This window comes from Eubalaena glacialis, chromosome 16, assembly GCF_028564815.1.
Source record: "Eubalaena glacialis isolate mEubGla1 chromosome 16, mEubGla1.1.hap2.+ XY, whole genome shotgun sequence".
NCBI classification, from domain to species: Eukaryota; Metazoa; Chordata; class Mammalia; order Artiodactyla; family Balaenidae; genus Eubalaena; species Eubalaena glacialis.
The window spans coordinates 10,658,727-10,675,108 of record NC_083731.1 but is presented as its reverse complement, the minus strand read 5'-3'; the positions used below and the strand labels follow the sequence as shown (position 1 = coordinate 10,675,108).

The window sequence follows — 16,382 nt, the reverse complement described above, 5'->3', positions numbered from 1 at the left end:
CTATTCAATACAGGTCTAATAAACTTTTTTTTCCTACACATTATAGGGAGGTCTTCTAAGGTGAAACAGAGCCTTACAATGAATTTTTGACTGACCAAATCTTTAGACTTTGTAATACTGTATTTTGTAAAAGACAGCAGCTTGTAATTATATAGCTGTTTATGTTAACTACGTTCTTTCATACACATTTTTCCACGAGGAAGAACAGGAAGGTCATATCGCCTCTGGAGTGACATAAATTCCAACCCTGCCTCTACCACTTACTATAGGTGTGACTCTGGATTTGCTGCTCATTCATTCAATGTATATTTATTTGTCTACTATATAGTATGTACTTTTCTGGGCACTAGACGTAGAAGGATGAAATTAAATCATTCTCTGAGCTTTTAAAAATGTTTTCTCACTTAACAAAGATATGTGGATAGTACTGATATAGAGCCCTTGGGCACATAGTAGGTTCAGCTCTTGAATAGTTATGGTGGTAAGATGCTTTCTCACATGAAATTTGTTTCTAGCACTAATAGAGGGGCTTTACAATCGTTCCTTTCTTATTATATTTATCATATAGAATCTTGTTTCTTGGGACTTCCCTGGTGGCGCAGTGGTTAAGAATCTGCCTGCCAATGCAGGGGACACGGGTTCGAGCCCTGGTCCGGGAAGATCCCACATGCCGCTGAGCAGCTAAGCCCGTGCGCCACAGCTACTGAGCCTGTGCTCTGGAGCCCACGAGCCACAACTACTGAGCCCGCGTGCCACAACTACTGTAGCCCGTACTCCTAGAGCCCGTGCTCCACAACAAGAGAAGCCACTGCAATGAGAAGCCCACGCACCGCAACGAAGAGTAGCCCCCGCTCGCTGCAACGCAGAGAAAAAATAAAATAAATAAATAAATTAAAAAATCTTGTCTCTCAAAACCATAGTTTGCTCCCAAAAATATATTGATATATTCTAAACTATCTAATAAGATCTTTACTTAGTGTCACATTTATTTTACAAAGGGTCGATGCTTATTTTAGTGATGATTTGTCATTAAAATTATGTCAAAATGTCTTAAAATGTTGTTGAAACTGTAAACAAACTCATAACACACACAGAGCTAATTATGGATGCCATCTGTTTATTTTTACAAAGCTTTTTTTTTTTAAAGACCATGGCATTGTCTGCTTATGATAAGCTTCAAGATTATTATAATGACTAAGTCCTGTCCTTCAATTAGTGTAGTTGAAGATGGGAAGACAATTCGTTTGTTCATTGACCTTTTCCCGTGTCAGAGTGTATGAAATATGACATGTCATGATAAAGAAACTATTGTGAAGTGCATTTAGAACATGCGTAATTTTTATGAGAAAAGAAATTGGTATCAAAGCAGCAGATGTGGCCAAAATTTAATTTAAATTTTCAAAACGTATTCAAGGTTTTGCATGACGGACAGATTATCTACTCTTTACCAGTGCCCAAGTGGCTTTATTTTAGCTCAGTTAAGTTTAGGATCTTGTAAGCAGTCGATCAGATTTATAAGGATGTGTATGTCTGTTAGTATCCCTGTATGTCTCTGCATGTTTTTGTATATGTGTATCCCGTGTGCTAGTGTGGAAGGCCAGGGATCCCCATGACAGCATCATCCAAAGTAGTTATCAGCAGTTTGCTGAGAGAGCAGTGATTTCACTGGCTCAGTTTCGTTACTGTGCATGCTAAGCACTCCCCACGTAGGTCTGGAGGGAGAACAACCTGCAGGGCCCATCTGCTCGTTTCTGCTACGCTGCATTGATGTAAGAGTACGCTAGTCTGGTTGCTTGTCAGGACAGGTTAGTGAAAGCATGCAAGTTGGTGAAACTCAGGCGAGACTAGTGCTTTGGAAAATCATAAGCCGCCTCTATAGATGCCATGCTAAGTGTAGCAGAATAGGTTGATTATCCGCCACATTGAGGATTGTAGCTAAATATGTAATTTTCAGGTAAGAATCAGTTTCAAAATTAAAAGTGTTAAACATTGTTGGACCACATCTAAATAAAAACTGGGAAAAGTAGTACAGATAGTTTACAAATAATTTTGGGGTGTCATTTTTCTTACCCAGCTTTGTACTATATGGTGTTGATTCTTTAATTTTATTCTCTTAGATCATTTTAAAGTTAAATATGGGGACTTCCTTGGTGGTCCAGTGGGTAAGACCACCAATCCAGTGCGCTCCCAATGCACGGGGCCCGGATTTGATTCCTGGTCTGGGAACTAGATCCTGCATGTGTGCCGCAGCTAAGAAGTATGCATGCCACAACTAAAGATCCCGCGTGCCACAACTAAGACCCAGCGCAGCTGAAAAATAAAATAAAATAAAATAAAAAATTTAAAAAATAGTCAAATATGATTAAATATTAAATATAATTAACCTCATTTTACCCAGAAATTGTTGACATTGTTCTTATTTCTGTTTATTTACCTTTTCCTACAACTGTTGACTGGCACATCTTGGCCTTGCAGGTTGAGCATCCTGTCACAGAATGCATTACTGGCCTGGACCTAGTCCAAGAAATGATCCGTGTTGCCAAGGGTTACCCTCTCAGGCACAAACAAGCTGATATTCCCATCAGCGGCTGGGCAGTTGAATGTCGGGTTTATGCCGAGGTAAAATGAATGATGTTGGGAGGAAGGATGGTGGTTGTGTCCTGAGTTATGGGACCACAATTAGCTAAGCACAAGGTAAACTTAGGGTTTTATAACTTGTGTCAAGTATTTGATTATGTAATCCAGAAATGAACCAGAAAAAAAGGTTAGATCATTTTAACGTAACTCAAAATAGTTTTAAAGGATTGAGTTTAATTAATTTTCATGTGTTTTTTTCTGGTTGGAGGAATAGCTACTAATCATTTTAAGGAGCAAGAAAGCATTAGTTAAATATTGTTGTGCTTGAATGGACCATGGTTTTTGTTTTTGCTTATTTTCAAACCACATTCGAAATGAAAAGGGGCATTTGTTTCTCTGTGTGTGTGTGTGTGTGTTTGTGTGTGTGTGTGTGTGTTTTAAAGAGCTACCTTAGTTACACATCAGTTGTTAATTCAGTGTTTAAATTTTTTCCAACAGTTTTTTCCCTAATAATTTTATCTCTTATGATTATGTAAAAATAACAACTAAAATTTAAATTGCAAAGCTTCAATTCATAGTTTTAATTATGGATTTAACTCAAAAACTCTCAGTTTAATACTTTAATTTTATTTTATAATTAATCAGGTAAAGCAGTCAACATCTGAAAATGCTTTTTTTCAAATGGTTAAAACAAAAATTCAAGGAAACATTTATACCATCTTTTACTTTTAGACATCGAAGCCTATCTGTAAAATAAAAAACAAATTAGTAGTATCTGTGTTTAAAAATTCTGGAAGTTTTTTTGAAATTTTTTTAAGGATCTTGAGAAATATCTATGGCTTGGTTATATTGTAAGTGGTATTCTTTTCTTTCCTGTTGTTATAACACTGAACTTACGATTTATTCTGATCTAAGATATTTACAAATGGAGCATATATCTAGTAGCACATTCAAAGTTACTTTTCAGGTCTTTGTTTGAAGAACTAAAATGCTCAAATTTTACCATATGTGAGCTGTTTTGAGAGTAAGAAAAACAAATATCTTTAGTGCACTACATTTGTTGTTCTGAACTTGAGTATGTTTTGATGTAGCTCCTAGGTTATTTTATTTTTGCCCAAGGCATTCTAAGAAGATTTATAGAAAGTTGGAATTTTACCAATTTCAATAAAGTATGATCAAGGTCAGGCTAAATTCTGGTTACAGTTCTGTTTGATTTTTAAATACATTTCTAAGTTGTCTAGAGTGAGGATAAGACTAATATTCTGCAATCTGTGATTTGGTAAATAGGCCTATAAATGCTTCTTCACTGTATAAATATTTAACCTTACTTGTGCTGATTTATATTTCAAAGACTGTGCTTCCCGTCCTTTGAACTTTCAGGACCCCTACAAGTCTTTTGGTTTACCGTCTATTGGGAGATTGTCTCAGTACCAAGAACCAATACATCTACCTGGTGTAAGTCATTAAGCTGTAATATCAAGTGAGGGGTTAAAAATCTTGATTTATGTCACACTTTTATGTTAAAGCATGTCAACACCAAAGGGTGTAAATTGGATGACAAGTGAAATTCATGGGGAATCACAGTTTTTTGTTTTTTCATATTTTGTACTGTATGATGTTCAAGAAAGTCAGAATTCACCTAACAGGGGAAGTCTGGAGACATCTGACTTCTAAATAAATGATAGCTTACAGTGTTCCCAATTCTTCTGAAAATCATAATGAAGAAGATTCATGGAATCCTAAGAATGGGAAATGACATTTCCATGTTACAATTTAATCTTTTCAATAAATCTAATCCTGCTTCCCAGTATAGTCAGATGTCAAGAAATCAAGCACAGAATCAGCTCGTTAATCTAAATGGATTAAGGAAAACAAAGTGTACCTCTTTCTATTAAGTGTCAAAGCCTTTAAGAAGTACGTATTGTGTACACCACTTAAAGAAAGGCGACCACCATCCACTGTATTTATACTTCTTCTGTGTTTAATAGCTGTTCTTTAAATAGTTCTTGTTGCATGAAAAGAACAAGGACATACCCTTTATCTTAATCAAGGTAATAAGTGCATATATATTTATGACATTATGTTAGCTAGTGGATGACAAGGCTGTACCATCTGTGAATATGATTATTCAGTTTGATTACTGGCATGAAGATGGTGAAAGATTACAGGAAGAATTCTAAATTTGAAGATGTTATTGGATATATGATTTATTTCACTTTTTAAATTGTTTTTGCCCATGTGCTTTCTAAAGGGACTTGACCCTTTCTAGGCTCGGAGACTCCATGCTGTGTTCAAAGCCTGAAGGCAGAAGAAAAATTGTAAAGATTTAACAGGCATTATGTGACGTTAAATAGCAGATGAGAAAACAAGTATCATAGGGACATATCTAAACATTTTTTTAATCAAACAAAAAAGTATTAAATAAGAATTCATAATGATTACTCTAGTTGTTAGAAGTTTTCACCATGTTGTAATAGCTAACAGGATGTCAAACATTTTGCCCTCGCAAGTTTTTGCAATTTGCAATTTTCAAACGTGAGACCTGTTGAAAGTACAAGTGATAATGGACAAACTGTACCCCCTACAGTCTTTGTCCCACCAAATCTTTCTTCAATTAATGCTGCAGCAGGAGCTTTATGTAATAACATTTGCAGTTGTGAGCCATCCATAGAAAGAAAAAACAATTAAAATGCCTTAAATGTTCTGCTTACTGCTGTTATTTGCTTGTGTGAATGTTGCACGTCAGCTAAATGGACCAAGGAATAGATAAAGTGATTGGGTGCGGGAGAGTGCACACTAAGCTTTGTCTATCATTATTGCTGGGAGCAATCAAATTGATGTCAGCAGGACAGTAGATGCGCTGACAGCTGTAATTATGTATCTCCATGGTGATCACTTTTGGCCTGTCATGGAGGCCCATGAGTCCCCTCCCTTGGAAGCATTTAATCAGATTGGGCTGTCACTTGTCAGGTAGACATGGCGGGCTGGGAGTTGTGCTGAGGGGGAGAGGTGAATCAAGAATGAAGGGTGGGAGCTGGCTGATAGTTTCACAGGGTCCACTGTGTGAAGAAAGACATTTAAATTATGCCCGAGGTTTCTGAGCAATGGTTTGAGACTCATACACAGGTGCTTGGGTGGTGGTGGTGGTAGTTTTTCTTCCTTGCCTTCTTAAACTAGATTAGTTTTAACTCAGGAGATCCTTTGCAGCTCTTAACCGTTTTTGATCACAAGAATACATACTTCAGAGTTAACTTCTGGTTTGTGTTTTTCACATTCTTCTCTAAGCCTCCTATTTGCTTATGTGGCAAATATGAAGATTTTCTTATCTTTGATCACTATATTTTGTAAATTTGTTATTTTCAGACTGCAGTTTTTGTCTGCTTAGAAATTTGGTTACAATTCCACTTGACTTTATTCTTAAAGCTTTTAGTGCAAAAGCTAAAATATATTTTTTGGTATAGGCTTTGTTTCAGTGGAGGAATGGAGACTTAATTTTAATTCATTGTTAGACATTTTTTTGAATTCTGATTATCATTTGGAAAAAGCTGCATAGACAGTAAATTGTAAGTCAGAGTTTTCATGCTTTGTTACAGTTTTAAATTGGAAATGTTGATTTGCTTATACAAAGATATGTGTTGATTATATTTAATACATCTTTATTTTACCGTATATATTTTTAAATTAAAAAGACATACCTTCTGTGATGATAATTTTATTAAATAACAAAGACATAGTTATATTTAAGAGCCCTAGGTAACTTAACTTTTAGGGTGGTGTTATTCAAGGTAACTAAAGTTTTAAGTTACTATAGGAGAATGTAAAATATATTCTTTATTGTCTGTTATTTTACTAGTGGGTTGAACATCAAAGTTCCACACTAACTTTGTAGCAGTTTATGTAGCAAATAGTAGCATATGTTTGAAGTCAAAAGTTTTAGAACTTGTACCAATCTCAGTTTTAAACACAGCTTTAGCAAGCATGCTATGGTTTTAAATAATACATGGTGGTAAAATCAGCTCTTTAACTTTTTGCTACTACAATTAAAAAAATGCAAGTTCAGAGATGTTTTTTCTGTTATGTAACTTGATCACCAGTTGTCATTTTGGGGCAATTTAAATGTGTCTAGGAGGTAGATTTTGATATTATTGCTTTCACAGCTGCCCCATTAATTCTTTTATAGTTTTTATAAACACTGTGAATTTCATAGAACTTCAGTTGATGTCCTGAAGTGTGTTTTCAGAAAATAGAAAGCCAAATATATGTTTTAAGTGTGCTGAATGATTTTCATTTAGAATGAAGATTTTCATATATGAATGTGAATGCAAATATAAATATCTGTATTATTTCATGAGTTGTTTGCAAATACAGAAATAAAAGCACTCTGGGTATGTGATAATGTTATCTTCTAAAACCTTACAAAGAGGATAACAGTATGATTTTTTTTTTAAGAGAATGAAACTGTGGCTTATCTTTTGATGTCATCGTATAATAAAGCCATCATCGAACCCTCATGTGGATACCCTAGACAAGAGGTTCTACATGTGGTCCCTTGATAATTGCCTAAATTAAAATATTAAAGGCCTAACAGCCGCTGTGTTGACCTTTTTCTGCCTTGCTGCAGACAGATGAGCTGCTGTTTATTAGGGAGGCTTCTTCCCACAGGTGAAGAGCTATGTGAGCTTTGCTCTTCTCTTCCCGCCCCTTTACCATGTTGGGCACCAAAGTCCTGCTGTTCTAGCAGCTTCCATTAAATTCTTCTATCCTCAAACCCCCTAGGACATGCTGGACTATCTTAACTATTTTGATTAGCTTTTAAATACTTCAGATTCCAAAACTTAAGCACAATAATTTAATAAATATTTCATCCTCAGCAACTGCTCATTTTAAAGTTTTACATGGCTAACCTCTGTGCCTTACTGCTGGTATCAAACAGGGAGATGAAAACAAGAATCAGCGATGTACTGACTAAGTTGTTGGCTGGTTAACAGCAATCAGGTTCTTCAAAAGAATATTTTGAACTTGTGCTATTTTTTTTTTCCCTGTGAAAATCACAAAATCAGAACTCTAATTGGGGCTGTGTCCTTACAAAGGAAAGCCATGAGAAAAGCTGTATAAATATTAGGGTCTCGGGGGACTAACAGTAACAGAAAAAAACCGCGTTTTACAGTTGAGAGGGTGAGGCAAGAAAGGAAAGTGTTACAGACATGAAAGCCACAGGACCAGTGTTCCTATGGAGCTGATGAGCAGAGCTCCTGGGTCCTGCTGCACGGCTTGACTGGGGTCTGCACTGGAACTCTTGGAAGAGTAGAGTGGGCAGTGTGATTAGAAGGGGCGTCGTTCATGCTCTCCTTCGGTTGGAAGACACCATCAAATAGCTACAAACACATCCCACGAAAGTGATGTATAAAGTTTTGTTTGTTTGTTTGGGTTTTTTTTGCTCTTTCTTAGTTCCTTCGTTTAGTGGGAGAACAAAAAAATATGTGTTGTACTGTATAATAACGGATCAAGATAGTTTGGTCTCTCTATATTTTTAGATTGTTTTTCTACTTACTGGAAGCTGAAATGTTATTTGAGATTGAAATTATCCATCTGCTTCATGGAAATTAAATTTGTTGTTAGAAAGATAGCTTCACAATATGAACTTTCTTTTCTTTTCTTTCTTCCTCCCAGGTCCGGGTTGATAGTGGCATCCAACCAGGAAGTGATATTAGCATTTATTATGATCCAATGATTTCAAAAGTTAGTTCAACTTCTTAATGGTTTCTTTCAGTTTTCTTCTGAAGAGACAATGGACATATATAATTTAAAAGTCTGGGAAAAAAAAAAGTCTGGGATGGGTACTTTATCTGAATCATGTGCTATAATTAAACAAATAATGATGGCCACTGATGGAAAAGTGAAAGCTGAGCAGCTTTTCTTTCTCTTAAGAGAAATTTCGACATCATGTTAGTTGGCAACACTCCCTCCTCCCCAGTGAAATTACCCCATCACCCCGTCACCCCAGCCGCCACAGTAACAAGCTTAGCTAACCAGTGGCACCAACCCAGTCCACTGCAGGGAGGAGTTACATTGCTTTCTGGCCAGTGAACATTGTCCAAGATGAAAGTATGAATGCAGGTGATGTCAAGGAGTTGAGGTGATAGGCTGTGTTTGTTAGAGGACTTTTCACCTTTTCTCTTCAGTTTTTATGAATTACTAATTATGTAGATTTAAGGTACTTAAATTTTGTGTAAGACTATAAGATGTCTTTTTGCTCCCTTTTTGAAATTTGACTTTCCAGAATAAATTAACTAGTCTACTTAAAATTTTAGATCTTTTGACATTTTCAAATCTTACGATCTTATAAAGTGTAAAATTCTTACTGTAGTGGTTGAAACTGGGTTTTATTTAGAATATCCTATTTTTTCTAAAGTGATAGACCTGTATTGAAGGATGACTTCTTTACCAAAACCCCTATTTCTTTTTCTTTCTTTTTTTTTTTTTTTTGACCATGACGAGTGGCTTGCGGGATCTTACGTTTCCTGACTAGGGATTGAACCCAGGCCTCAGCAGTGAAAGCTCGGAGTCCTAACCACTGGACCACCAGGGAATTCCCAACCCCTATTTCTTAAGATTTTTCTTTCTTCCAAGTGTACTTTTTTCTGTAGTTGTAGTAAACAACCCATTTTTTCATTTTTCTTTTTTCACTTAAGTTTTTATACTAATATTGTTAAAGTGAACTTTAGGTATTTTGTTTGTTAGAGAAATACTATTTAATTAAAAAATAAAAAATACAATAAAATATTATAGATATAGGGTTCTATTTTTAGATGAATACATTTCTGTTCAGAAAAATGGCCTGCAAATTAATTTTCAACCTGGCTTGATATTGAACAGCTAATTAAATGTACTAAAAAATTGGAAACTATAGATTGACTAACATAGTAACCAGAAAAATATTTTACGAATAGTTCTTATTGCTAATTCATAAAAGGTCTAACACATATAAATAGGCACAAAATCATATAGAACAGTAAGATCTTTCTGTTTTTCTAATACAAGAACCCTTTGCTTCTGTGCTATATTATGTGTAAAATTAGCTATTCAGGGCGTCATATTTGAAGGGAGAGAAAAAACAAATCTTGCCTAATCCTCTACTATCCCAGATGTTTATATCCCATCCTAAATGTTCACAATTTTGATATCTTTCCTCTTAAATTTTTATATGCTTGTTTTTGTTACATTTTGGTTTGCCTCAAATAGCTCTTTTCTGTGATAGTGAAATCTCGGAGAAAAGTCTGAAATAGCTTGATTCTAATATTTGTTTACTTTAAAAAATCTTAATTGACATAGTTTGTACTAAAAACGGAACCACTGTGAAATTTCAAAATATATTCTGGAAATCTGTTATGAAATATTTTAGTTTTTACTAGGATGAAATGTTTGACTTATAGGTAGATAGATTGATCTATATCTATATAAACTGTTTTGTTTGTTTGCTTGCTTTTAGCTAATCACATATGGTTCTGATAGAAGGGAAGCACTGAAAAGAATGGAAGATGCACTGGATAATTATGTTATTCGAGGTAAAAACAAACATTTGAGGTCATGTTATTATACATTGAGTCCAGGTCTAGAAAACAGCTTGAAGATTTATTAATTAGAGAATTCGATAGAACATTTGCTTACTATGCGTTTAAATAGAAATAAAAACTTGAATTAAACTGACATACTAATTAAGAATAGGTATTTCATTTTCTGTAGCAATCGTATACTTTCCATATACATCTGAAATTAAGTTACTTAATTAAACTTATGATTTATGACTTTCCCTGGATGAGCATTTAGTATTTTATAGACTCTTCATTCTGGAGTCTTTTATTGTCTAGTGCAGCTTGACAGCCAATTTGCTCTATTAGTGTCTTTGTTTTTTTGTTTGTATAGTTTTGAAGTATGAAACTTAAAAATGTATGGAGATTTAAACCATAGTGACCCACATTTGACTACTTTGAGAGTAGAGGGAATGGCTCTTTGCTTCTTTGAATTAGAGCAAACTATAAAATATTTTCCAGCAAATGCAATTTTCTTACCTCACGTGCATACAGGATAATTCTAATGTGTAACAAAGTGTGATCCTACAAGCCTTTAGGGTGTGTAGTGATAATGGTATTAGGAGGAGCCATTAAATTTAAATAATTAAAGTTATACTTATTTCCCTTAAGGAGTAAATTACAGTATAAATTTTATTAGCAACTTTCATTAGTAATGAAAAGATCATTTTACTTTAGCTCAACATAAATTATCATCAGCTTCAGAATAATGGAGTTTAATATCAAATTTAAAGTGTGAAATATAAGTTCACTTTGAATTGTGAATGAATAGTGTGGGTCTAAGAATATCCGTAAGAAAGACTGGCTGTATAGTTTGGCTCTTTTCTGGTGGCTCACTAAATATAGCAGTGAGGCTGGGAGGCTATATTTTGGAGGCCGAAGGGGTGGGACGGTGGTGGAATATGACTACACAGCCCGTCTCAAGCCCACATGGAGCTTTTCTGCAATTTCAAAAAGCCTCCTTTTGAGTGGATACAGCCCGTAGGTCGAAAGTCTTGACAAGTGACTGCAACTTCGTGTGAATTAGAAAAAGTGCTCTGTTCTCTGGATGTCTCTAGCCCTGAGACAGGGAGCCCAGCTTAGCAATGGAGCATGTCAAACCCTTACTTTGCCCCTTTGACCAACTTCCTTTGTGCAGTGAACAGTTTGAACAACTGTACAATAGCGGCCCAGGACAATTTAGTGACTCTATTTTTACACATCTACCTTGCCCTGCTAATTTTCATCTGTTGGTAGATAAGTCATGCAATCCTCACTTGTCGTCATGTTTTCTCTTCCAGCTTTTCTTTTGTTAGGTCAGGAGAACTTTCTTCCCTCCCTTCCCTTTTACTGTCACCCTCTTTTCTTCCCATCTGTTAACTAGTGATGGTGATTGTATCTCATCTCATGTGCTAGTGATTCACCTCCATCCACGAAAGGAAAGCTTTCAAGTGAACCTAGGTGTAATTTTAAGAAGTACCGTTAACATCCAGAGTCTCTAAGAATTTGAAAATTTCCCTTCACATTCTTTCTGGCTATTTCTCTAGCTCCTTTTTAGCCTAAACGGTAGAGTATTTTCTGGTTTTATAACTCTGCTGTGTTCTACCATAAGCAGCAGATGCATATTTTAGCTGTACATTGGTTAAGTAGGCCTTGAGAGGTCTATTGCCCTACAGAAATAATATTGCCACAAAATTATTCTCGTGCATGTTTGGAACACACATCTAATTCGGGTGTGTGGGGGTGTGTGTGTGTGTGTTTAACTGTACATACATAGACATAAACAAGGTACTTGGCAAGATTATTCCCAGAGGCCTTTAAAGTATTTGTAAGAGTTTTCTATATGTTCCCCCGACCACCCCCCGCCGCCGCCGCCCTATCATTGAATTTTTTATTGTGGTTGTTGAATTATTAGATGGTGGTTAATTTAGGTTTCCTTCTAATGAGCTTGAATGGTAAATTCATGAATCTGAGATAGTCAATCTGAGTAAGAATACTTTGTCGTATCATATCTCTATTAAACTTTGATTTGGTATAACATAGTGGCATGGCATATGAGCAGTTTGTCAAAATATTAAATTAGCATTGGTCCCACCTAAAAGTTTTTCTTCTACTGTGTCTGGCTTCTGAAAGGAATATTCTTTTATATTTACAGAATACACCTTCATATATTTTTTTTTAAATGAACATGTTTTCCACTATTTTACTTATTATACTTTATGTATAAGTACACAAGTCACTATATTTTTTAATTAAGTGACTTAAATACAAAGTAGGCTTGCTATTATTCTCCTAACTTTAAATGTATCATGTGTAAAACAAAATATATTTTACTTTGCAGATAGATTTTTGCAGGCTTGGTCTGAAATTTCTACCTTTGATTTACTGTGATAGAATAGAAAGAAATCAGACAGGCCTGGATTCATATCCTGTCCTGGATGCCATTTAGTAACTATGTGTCTCTGAATCTCACACTCCACATTTAAGAGATAGAGTGTGAGTCTCTGCCTTATAAATTAGTGGTGAGGATTAAATGAGGTTCGGTATGTAGAAGGGCTTGGCAACAGTACTGCCTTGTGGAGTTCAGTAACTTTAGTTCCCATCTTCTTTTCTCCCTCTCTCATTACAGTTGCAAAACCACAGGTTTAAAAACTGTATGTCATAAATCATTGTCAATCAGTTGGTGTTAGGTGAAATTTATTAAACCACGGATAAGCCATATTGAAAGCCCATTTTAGGCCATTCCCAGTACTGTGTGCTGAGTTATATGCTTTCATTGCACCCCGTTCTACTGCTTATTCAAAGCATTTACCATCACTGTAATTAAAGCATTAGTTGTATAATTAATTGCTAAATGTTGGATTATCCCATAAGAGTATTAGGTACATGAGGGCAGTGATGGTGTTTATCTTGTTTATTTGTGTATTACTGGTGCTTAGCAGTTCCTGATACATGGTAGGTGATTAATAAATATTTGTTGAATGAATGAATGAATGAGTGAGAGATACTATCTTTATTTCAAAGAGTTTCTAGTATACCTGGTATGGAAAATACATAAGATAAGTGTAATATAAATTCATAGGTGCCATAATAGTGGAGTGAAAAAGTATAGTGGGAATTCAGAGGTGGAGAGGGTATCTTTCTTTTCACACCTCTCCCTTTTTGTCCTTTGAAAGTAATGTGAGTACTGCTTTAGGACTCATAGGTGACTCTTCTGAGAATATTTTACTTGTGCTTCCTTAAAACGACTCCTCAGAAGAGCAGCATTTTTAAAAAGACTGGTAACTTACCATGCTGGTGAAGTAAAGGTGATGGGCACACTCAAGCATCTCTGAAGTATGACCTGCTGCTGTCTTCTGGGAAAATAAATTGGCACTAGGTGTTAAAAGTACATGTCCTTTCACCTAGCTGTTCCATTTTTGGGAATCTACCCTATAGTGTTAAAAGACTGAATTGTGAGATGCTGTTTACAAGGACATTTACAGCAGCCTTGTTTGTAGTAGCCATAATTCTGACCAGCCGCAGTGTCCACCAGATGGACATATCTTCATGATAAAATACTGTGCAGCTGTGACTTGAAGTCATGTCTGTATGTATTATTAAAGTAGAAAAGCAGTTTGGAGAGTAATGCAAGCTTTTAGTTAAAACCTTTTTGTCCTAAAATATTTTTAGTTATGTTTGGATGAGCACAGAGAAAGGCGTGGATATATACACATCATATTGAAATATATATTATTTTTTTAGCTCAAAAGAGGGAGGTGGTTCTTGATACATAGCCCCCAGACTTTTTAATTTTAGGCATTTTCAAACCTAGAGAAAAGATGAATGGATAGTACTTTACACATTGGTACACTCTTCATCTAGATGAATTGTTAAGCTTTTCTACATTTGCTTTTTTTCTCCATCTCTTCCTTTCTTTGTCTTCTCCCTCCCCTTCACCCTTCTCTCCTGTTTTTTTTCCTGAACTGTTTGACAGAAAGTTTCAGACGTTATGACATATCACTCCTAAATACTTTAGAATGCATCTTAAGGGTAAGATTATGTTCCTCCAAAACCACAATACCATTATCTCACCAAAGGAAATTAGCAGCAATCTCATAATATCATCTAATGTACTGTCCATATTGGAATTTCCCCAATTGTTCCCCACAGTGTGTTTTTTACCTGCTTTTTAGCCCCAGCATGGTCCAATCAAAGTTTATATTGGTTATGTCTCTTTATTTTCTTGCCCTCTTTGTATGTCTTAACATTAACTCTTCAGAAGAGTCAGGGGCAGTTGACATATAGAATGTCTCACATTCTAAATTGGAAGTTTCAGTATTGGCCCAGAGAAGGCACTTGGGAAATAAGCTGGAAAGATGGGGATTGCCGTTGCAAAGTGATGTATTTTGAATTGGTGATTTTGAAAGTGGTGCAGTTACTGACCATTAGGTGATTTCAGGGTGTGATTATGGGACCAGGTGGCTAAAGTGGAAGAACAGATTATTTGACATGAGATCCTAAGAACGGAGCCGAGATAATGTTGTGTGGATCATCCACGTGGGTGATATGAGTTAGGAGCAGAGGGAAGGTCATGAGTTGGGTAACATAAATTCTTTAGAGAATATTGCACTGTGCAAGGATGTTGATAGATGACAGAGAATTGGAGAAGGTTTTCCTGACCAGAGAAAATAAACCTCAAGGAAACGGAAGTTTTTCCAAGGATTAGAAGAGGTAATGTTTTGTAAGTGGCAGTGAGGGTTGCTGGAGAAGTGAGGTCCTTGAGGGCGTTGAGTATTTCAGGTGAGGGAAGGAGGTGAGTGGAATGTCCCATGAAGATGCCGGATCTGTGGTAGACCCAACTGATCATGGAACGCGCTCTCAGAAGGTATTGTGGAAAGGCCTGGAAAAGAGGGAGCAGGTGTTTGGGGAGGGAGGAGGTAGTTGAGTTATCTGAGGTTCCGAGGATGGGCAGGGAAGCTTGTACTTCTGGTAACGGATGCAGAGTCCCTGAAGTAACGGCAGTGAGCACTTGGGCTCAGAAAAGTGGTCTCAAAGGCATTCTAAGGGGGCTGGGTCTATACACTTCATCTAGTTAACTTTTGAGTCTATTTATTTTCCTCTGGCCCTGTAGTCCCAAGCCAACACTATCTATATCATGGATGAGTGCAGTAACTTCCTGATTGGGTTCTCTGCAAGTACTCTTTACCACATCAATCCATTCTTCAGTATGCACAGAATAATCTTTCTAAAGTACAAAGCCAGTGATCACTTCCCTGCTTTAGTGTCTTCCCATTGCCTCTGCATGGACTGTGCAGTCTGATTTATACCACTTTCTCTCAGGCCCCCTTTTTTCCTGCTTGACTGTTGTCTTCATTTACTGGTATGCACCGTCTTCTTCCCACCTGAAGACCTTTCATAGTTAAGCTAGTCTAAGCAGTTGTGACAGTGAGAATCAAAAATACAGTGACCTAAGAAAGACACAGTTTAATTTCTCTTCCATGTAACAGTTGAGAAAGGGGTTGTCAAGGGCCAATAGGGTGACTCACACATTCACAGCAGATGGTTTTCATTTGGGGGCCCAAAGTGGCTGCTTTCATGCCCATCATCCAGCCTCAGCAGGAAGAGAGCAGGGACAGGGGAGTTCACGCTCACTGTTTTTCAGGGCATAACCTAGAAAGCACCCTTTATTTCTGCTCTTGTCCTATTGGTGGTTAGTCTAAGTGGTCACACCTAGATGCTTGGAAAATGGGAGATGTAGTTGATACAAGGTGGCCATATCCTCGGGTAGAGTGTAGCATTCCTCTTATTAAAGGAAGGAAAGGAAAATAGATATTGGCAGACAACTAGGAGAAATAAGAATATATACATGTATCTGCTCATTTTTGGAAGCACACACACGTACACAAGACCAGAACTAATAAGATGACATACCTATAGGAGGTGGAGGGACGATCTGGTGGAAATGATTGGGGGATGGGAAACAGTACATGGGATGAAAGAGAAAGACTTCTTTGATTATACATTTTTGTATATTTCTGACTTTTAGATCCATTTTAATATTTAAAAGTAAATAAATAAAATCATTAATGTTCCGGTGGAAAAAACTCAAAATGGAATACAAACAAATAGACAGGACTATATGAATAATACAATCATGCTGAAGGAGGGGGACAAAAAAAGCTAATCTAAATAACTTTTAATAGTATTTTTGCTGGATACCCTCAAGGCAGAGATAAAATATGTATAAACAAATAT

The 16,382-nt window shown here is 36.2% G+C and overlaps 1 protein-coding gene across 3 annotated transcripts in view; it reads left to right on the top strand.

Moving 5' to 3' along the window:
• PCCA (propionyl-CoA carboxylase subunit alpha) overlaps nucleotides 1-16,382 on the top strand; it is a 370,033-nt gene that overhangs the window by 169,299 nt on the left and 184,352 nt on the right. For all 3 annotated transcript variants that reach the window (XM_061170561.1, XM_061170560.1, XM_061170559.1), the window contains 4 exons: nucleotides 2,476-2,619; nucleotides 3,958-4,032; nucleotides 8,248-8,316; nucleotides 10,067-10,142. In XM_061170561.1, the coding sequence (XP_061026544.1) occupies nucleotides 2,476-2,619; nucleotides 3,958-4,032; nucleotides 8,248-8,316; nucleotides 10,067-10,142 (364 nt within the window). The remainder of the gene's footprint in view (nucleotides 1-2,475; nucleotides 2,620-3,957; nucleotides 4,033-8,247; nucleotides 8,317-10,066; nucleotides 10,143-16,382) is intronic.